This window comes from Esox lucius, chromosome 14 (genome assembly GCF_011004845.1).
Source record: "Esox lucius isolate fEsoLuc1 chromosome 14, fEsoLuc1.pri, whole genome shotgun sequence".
Lineage (NCBI taxonomy): Eukaryota > Metazoa > Chordata > Actinopteri > Esociformes > Esocidae > Esox > Esox lucius.
The window spans coordinates 22,928,758-22,936,765 of NC_047582.1; the positions used below are offsets into that span (position 1 = coordinate 22,928,758).

The 8,008-nt window shown below is 39.0% G+C and overlaps 1 protein-coding gene across 1 annotated transcript; it reads left to right on the forward strand.

Annotated features, from left to right (window-relative positions):
* The first annotated feature begins 5,867 nt into the window (after window positions 1–5,867).
* si:ch211-202f5.2 (uncharacterized protein LOC795181 homolog) lies at window positions 5,868–7,931 on the forward strand. The gene is made up of 2 exons (XM_020053202.2): window positions 5,868–6,389; window positions 7,442–7,931. The coding sequence occupies exons 1-2, from the start codon at window positions 5,868–5,870 to the stop codon at window positions 7,739–7,741; spliced, it is 822 nt and encodes a 273-aa protein (XP_019908761.1). The 3' UTR covers window positions 7,742–7,931.
* Window positions 7,932–8,008: the final 77 nt, after the last annotated feature.

Consider the following 8,008-nt stretch of genomic DNA (forward strand, 5'->3'; position numbering starts at 1 on the left):
CTTGACAGAGCTACACAATTGGTCAGGAATATGATTATACTGTCAAATTATGTGGCAAGAACAGGGCTCAAGAATATATCAGGCTTGACATTTGCTTACAAAACAACATGGATCATCCTGTTCATCACTGCTAAAAGTTGGACTGGTGATGTTCAATACAATAATCCTCATTAAGTGTACTCATTTAATAATCCTCATTAAGGGTACTCATTTAATAATCCTCATTAAGTGTACTCATTTAATAATCCTCATTAAGGGTACTCATTTAATAATCCTCATTAAGTGTACTCATTTAATAATCCTCATTAAGGGTACTCATTTAATAATCCTCATTAAGGGTACTCATTTAATAATCCTCATTAAGTGTACTCATTTAATAATCCTCATTAAGGGTACTCATTTAATAATCCTCATTAAGTGTACTCATTTAATAATCCTCATTAAGGGTACTCATGTAATAATCCTCATTAAGTGTACTCGTGTAATAATCCTCTGTGGACTCTGTTGCACCATGAAGGGAGTTTTGGCACCTGTCACTAAGGGGATTGGTAAAGGTTGTCCTCTGTTCTTTGCCACCAATCTACCCTCCTGATGGCAAGGTTACAGTAAGTTTGGAATTATTAGAAGTCTAATTCCGGTTAGGGGTTGGTGGGGGACAACATTTCACTGACATGAGCCAGCATCATTCACGAAAGTACCATACACATTGTATAATGAAAGAACCAACTGCAGATATATCAGAACACATGTTTCATGGGGGCTCAATGAAGTCAAAACAACATTGCATTGTAGTTGATGTAGTAGCTCTTTTTCCAATGGTCAAATTAGCTCACAGAATGGTTTTGAACACTGAATTAAAACTAACTAAAACCAGGGTGACCCCCCCCCCCCCCCTCACATGTTGACTAAGCTGGCAAGGTGAAAAGTCTGTCCCTGAACAAGGAGGTCAAACCAATTGAAAATGAGAATGTGTCATTGTTGAAAATGAGAATGTCTTTTCAGTCAATTTACCTTGAAATATAGGGCAAAAGAAATACATAAATAATAAGGGTAATAATAACAATAAAAACTTCTTGTGTGGGTCTATTTTTTCTACATTTCTATAGGTTCTGTCAAGGTGTTGGGAAGTAATTTTCAAGCCTTTCCATATATTTTGGGTTTAAGTCAAAACTTTAACTTGAACACTCAGCAATTCTGGTGTAGATGTATTGTGTTGTTGATTATTATATGGCTTACAGTGAATTATGCTCCCTGTGCCTGGTGTAAGATGGGCTGAAGCAGGGTTTCCTCTAGGATTTTGCCTGACCTTATCGGAATCGCGTTTTTTTTCATTAAAAAAATAATCTAAATCTTTACCGATGTCAACCATCCTCACACCATGAGTATTGCAGTATTGGATTGCTGCCATGTTGCATGTTTTGGAATATACAGTTTATAGGGCCTTATGAAAATATTCAGACCCATTGACTTAGACATTTTGTTGTTTTATAGATTTCATGTCGTTGACATATTTCTGTAGACGTATTGTTGACATACTTCTACATCCAGATTCGATGGAGACTGTCTGTGAACTTCAAACCTCAAATCTGCCCACAGTGTTCATGTCCATACTTTGGCTGGGCCACTCAAGGAAGTTAACAGACCTTTCCTGGAAGCATTCCAGCATTGTCTTGGCTGATAAATGCTTCAGGTTGCTGTCATGCTGATAGATTAAACTTCATCCCTGTCTGAAGTTCTGTGCTTTCTGGATTAGGTTTTCTTCAAGGATCTTTCTGTATTTTTCTCTGTTCATCCATCCCTCAATCCAGACCAGTCTACCAGTCCCTGCTGCAGAGAAGCATCCCCATAGCATGATGCTCCCACCAACATGCCTCACCATAAGAAAGGTATTAGCCAGGTGATGAGCAGTACCTATTCTTTTCCTTGGCATTCAGGCCTAATTGTTTGATTTTGGTCTCATTAGTCTTAATGTAATATGCCATTTCTTTAGTGGAGCCCCTATTCTGACAATTGTTTTATAACCTTCCCCAGATCTTTGCCTCTGGACAATTTGAGACGATCTTGGAGGTCTATGGAGATTCCTTGGAATTGGTGTTTGCACTCACATATTCACTATGAAGTTGGGAACCTTATGTAGACTGGTGGACAAAGTCCTTTTGAAACCTCAGTGTTGATCAAAGCACACAGGATGCAACTGAGCTCATTCGGAGAGTGATCGCAAATTGTCTACATACTTAGGTACATGAGATTTTTGGTTTTCAAATTCAATAAATTTTCAAAAATGTCAAAATAAATGTTGCTCTGTTATTATGGGATATTGTGCGTAGATTGGTGGCTATAATTGTAAATTATGTCCGTAACAAATGTGGAGAAAAATCCAAATGCACTGAATCTTCCATCAGAACAATTGAACTCTGTTCCTGTTTTATAATTAACTTTGGTGTCATGCTGACATCCTTGAGCAGTTTCCTTCCTGTGCTGCAGTTCAGTTTAAAAGAACAAAGAATCACTGTGTTTTTGATGTCTGTGTGTGTTCATACATTATCCACAGCATATTATTAACTTGACCCTGTTTAAATGGAAGGAAAATTATTGATTTGTTATTGTTATCCATTTTCCAATGATTTCCTTTATGACACAGTCATAAAAGCTCCCTTGTTTTTATCTATTGCCTTTTTGAAAGTCAATGCTTGAATGAGGGAACTTACAGAAGTCATTTAAAATATTATTGTACATTATTATTATTTACAGAGTCCTTGTAACGTATGTGATTTATGAAGCCAAATTTGACTCCTGAACTTTGTTCAGCTTGCCCAAGAATTGAATAAATACTTAAAATACAACATACATATATATATATATATATATATATATATATATATATATATATATATATATATATATATATATATATATATAATACAACATATATTTTCTATTAAGTTTACATTTGTAGATTTAATTATTATTATTTATTATTATTATTGTCTATAATTACATTTTGTATTATTTGTTGTAGACAAACTGCAAAGCACAAATCAATCCATTTCAATCACACATACAACCACCTACATTGACAGGATTGGCAACAGCCTCTATGCAAACCCTAACAATGTTCCAAAACCATATGTTGCAATGGTCAGCCTTTGAGTAGATGTTGTCACAATTTCTTCCAGTTCAGTTAGCGAGCTCCACCCATCCTTAAAATGTTGTGGCTGGCAGCGTTTATATTTCCACCTGTCTGTCTGATCTCTGCTACCATCTAGTGTCTCCAAAATACCTTAACAACACAAATGTATAAACCACAGTTTTTTTAATTACTGTTCATTTAATGTTTCTCAAGTTGAGCTAATTTCTAAATAAACAATCGTGGGTATACAATTATATATTTGTAAATATATTATGAACAAACCTAGAGTTTACTTCATAGATAAGGAAGTACTGGTAAAATAACAAAAGAATTATCTAGCCCCTAAGATGTCAATCGTCCTGCCAGTTTAGACTAGGTGATTGGCTCTCAGCTGTCCAACCCACAGTCTTGACACAGGCCTGGTTCCTGTGAATGTTGGATGCTGGTGGATAGAGAGTGTAGGGTTTCTGCTCGTTATTGATGCAAGTGTAATCTTATCTGTGGCCTACTCCCTCCTCACCGCATGAGACTAGTTCATCTTTCACCTGGTCAGACAAAATACTCACTTTGTGTGTGCATGTGCGTTCTTGTGAAAGTCTACACAGCCCTTGCATATTCTTCACATTTTGCTGCTTTAAATCTAAAACAACACAAAATAACACTTTCCAAATGATTAAGAAGTACTTAATGAATATGGAGTGTATCTCTTTTCCCTCCATAGCCATTACCTGTTGGGAGCACATTTGACACAGCTGTAAAATGATTCAGAATAATATTTTTACCAACTCATACTGAATGCCCACAACTCTTTCACTGGCAAAGAGTGATGAGTTTATTAAAATAAAAAAATATGAAAAACAGTGAAACAAAGAATATGGAAATGACATATTTCATATTTTTTTATTTTAATAAACTCATCACTCTTTGCCAGTGAAAGTCTTACTGCCAACACAAACTAAAACGGGGTCATGTTGCATCCACCTGTATTTAAAAAAACACCTTTAAGTAAAACAACAAGACAACTTGGCAAAGACATTCACTTTTGGGGCTAAATAAAAAAGTTCAATAAGTTTGGATCAAATCTAACAAAAAAACAGATTCAAAGCCCTGGTAAAGAGTTCAAGGAAAACCCACTTCCTTATTGAAAGCTTTACACATGGATTTAGTTTTGTTTATTAATGAGACTATTACTTTATCAAGGGTATTTTTACAGGGACATTGCACAATATACACCACGCTTCATCCAAATGGCAAATTTAAATTGTATACCAAAGATGCACTGGAAGGGCTTCTCAACAGGTGTTAAGAGTTCTGGAACTGTCCAGTCTCTTGACTTTCATTGGCTTGAAAATCAGAGACTATCTTCTACAAATCATAACAAAATCTACCGACCGGGGGGCAATTTTGTTCTTTTTTTTTTACCTTATTCAAAAGTTTTGACAGTTGTATTGGTGGCCAAAGGCGCCTCAAAGAATGAAACTGTGAATAAATGTCTTCATTTGTTATTAATTTGTTTTTAATTTGTAAAAATTTTATATAACTTTCATTCACTACGAAAATTACTGGGTTGTGTAGATCTTCAGGAAAACAAAATGGTAATCACTTTTTAGATGTAATTTGAAGTTTATGCAAGGGATATGTACACTTTCACTATCCACTGTCTACATTGTAGTGCACAGAGGTACAGAGCCCAATCCATTCACCACACAGATAAGGATAATAGCTCCCTCTACCCTGACAACGTTTGTGGCCTCTTAAATATCTAACACGCTCCATTGACAGGCCTATGACCGTGAGGTCACAGGGACGGGCAGCCTGAAATATTAAAAGGCCTGAGGAGCTGCTTTGGGCTCAGACATTGTTTGCCCGTCATTGGAAACTAGAGCAGAGCACCAGGTGAGACAAAGAGAAAAGGACTTACTCTTTTAGGAGACTGTACTGGGGTACACAGGGACTAGGCTATGTAACAAATACTCACTATCTGATCCCATACTGTTTATTAGGGTGGTAGTGTTCATTTGTTGTTAGTCATAATGAGAAACTCTAAAATACTCCACTGAACTGGTCCTGGGATGGAGGTGGCTTTAAAAACATAAGCCATGGTAGGACTCCAAAGAATCACCGCTGTACTTTAAGAGGTCTGAAGGAAAACTATACGGTATGTATTTCATGCAATGGTACTGCTTTGTTTTGTTAGGCTCATTTTATCAATAGTTAGAGATGTTTTGAGTGAGACTGAAAACTATGGCTATTTCTCTCACTGAATTGATTCCAAATTAAAATAATAAAATAACAGTTTATCTACACTTTTCTAAATACTTAAAATAGGATGAATGTTACAATAGATTATTTATAAAAATGTCCCGACACAGCAGAAAGTGAGATGCACCTACGCAAGAACATCATGATAACCATCTCCCCTTTTCAGTGACATAGTTTAAGCCAGTAAGCAGATATGTGTCTCTGCTTACTGGAGGATTAGCCAACCTGGTGGTGCATGGTTCCTTCACCAGACAGAAATTATTAAAACAGAGGTTCTCGGCATATGTTTTATTTTCTGCTATCCTAGTAGTAATAGAAGTGGTAGTGTTGGCAGTAGTAATGGTTGTAGTATTAGTAGTGTAGTAGTGTAGTAGCAACCATTGTAGTAGTTTTAGATGTAGTGGTAGTATTAGTAGTGAGGTAGGCCAGTTGGGCCTTCACAATTACCACTACTCATAATCTGTTCTCCTGCAGGATGGATGAAGAGGAGGAAGCCCCAGTGCCTGATGCCCCAGACTTTCCTGCCCCAGAGGCTCCAGTAAATGGACCTGTCTCATGGGCCCCAGGAGAGGCCCCTGACTTAGGTACCTCAGCAGAGGCCCTTTATTTAGAGCCACCAGCAGAGGCCCCTGACTCAGAAACCTCGGCAGAGGCACCTGATTTAGAGGCCACAATAGAGGCCCCTGGTGCAGAGACCATAGCAGACGCCCCTGATTTAGAGCCCACAATAGAGGCCCCTGACTTAGAGTCTATAGCAGAGGCCCTTGTTTTAGAGACCCCAGCAGAGGCTCCTGACACAGAGGCTCCAGTAGGTACTCCAGTGGATGTGTGTGTGGAGGCCGGAGAGGTTCAGACAACCAGAGAGAGCCGTAAACTAGACTGTATCATCTGCTACTCTGCCTTCAACTTGACTGAAAGGCTGCCACGCAAGCTCCACTGCGGCCACACTTTCTGCCAGGCTTGCCTAAGACGCCTTGATACTATCCTCAATGAGCAGGTGGGTCTGACAATCATCTGCCCCAACATAGACTAATAAAGTGACAGGGTTATTTGTTAGGTGATTTTATCATTAAAATAGATTGGATAAATGGATGTTACATGTAGTCGTGGCATTCCAGCATTTGCATGCTGATTAAAAAAGGATGCAAGTAGACACTTCCCCTTGGAGAAGAAAATTGATACCATTTGTGAACAAAACTGGCAGGTACAATTTGGAAGTAACTGTGCAGTTTTAAAGAATTCTTCAAGTTTGTTTGTACTATCCCTTTTATCATATTTTCTGCCAGCCATGGTGGCAGAGGACTAAAATAAATGACAGTCTAGTTATTTCCCACTGTTAAAAATAGAATAACTGCAGCAGCTTTCTTGTCTTACAGAATTTGTCCACTTAAAAGAAGCTACAGTTGACTTATGGAAGGAATTGTTTCACCAAATCCAATATTATTTCAAAGCCTATATTATCAGAAACAAAATCACATGTCTTTCAGCAAGCTTGTATGAAAGGGCACAAAACATTCTTTGTGCTGACAAAAAAGGCTGTTGATTGGCTTTAAATCAATATTTCTCAACCCTGCTCCTGGGCGCCCCCCTGGCCTGCATGTTTTAGATCTCTCTCTGGTCTGTCACACCTGATTCAAATTATCAGCTCTTTATCAAGTCCTTCATGAGGTATGTAAGGGTAGGGAGAGAACATGCTGGGCAGTGGGGTGTCCATGAGCAGGGTTGATAAACACTGGCTTAAATAAATGGTGGGAGAAACAATTTGGTTGTAGACCACTTCCAAAAAAATCTTCCAAAACTTGCAGTCATTTTGCAAACTATAGTTTACTTGTTCTGGTAAAAAGGAACACACTTTTTTGAGGATCTGGAAATACACAATGACAATTATCAAACTATTGCAGAGCAATACATTGCACCAACACACTTTGCAGGAGGGATTCTGTATTCAGCACAACACACATACAGTAGAGCACCAAGGAAATCTAAGAGGTCTAACTTACGTGTACCAAATGCCCACCCTTAACGTGCCTTCACTTCTACTCCCAGCAGATGTGGATCCCCTGTCCACAGTGCAGGCAGAACACCCCCCTGCCACGCAGCGGCGCTACAGCCCTGGACCTCGACCTGGCAGCCTTCCTGGGGGTCAAAGCAGACTTGGACAACCAGAGGTCCAGCCCCCAGCAGGGCAGAAGGGAACTAGGCTCCCAACTGGAGCACAAGCCTTCCTTTGGGAAGCAGTCCATCATAGAACCACCTCAGGCCACATGGCATCACGGGGGACTGGCTGAGCCTCGTTTCCACAGAAGCCCCTGCTGCAGGCGCTTCTTCTGCTGCTGGTGGTGCTGCTAGACTGTCCAGAATGACGAGTTGGCCATAGAACCTGGTCAGCAGCTTTCCCAAACGATTACAGGGGCACCTGGACTCCCAAGACTATGAAATGGAAGCGCTTGACAAGCTTTCATGGGCAATACAAGTTGTGATTAACTCTACTGGAGGGGTTGCGCCATTATTTACAGTCATTTATGACATTGACGGACTAATGTGTCAGCACTTTAAATAAAATGCTTTATAAAGCAACTCACCAGGCTTATCAGTGTAAGCTGTATGTTCTGTCAC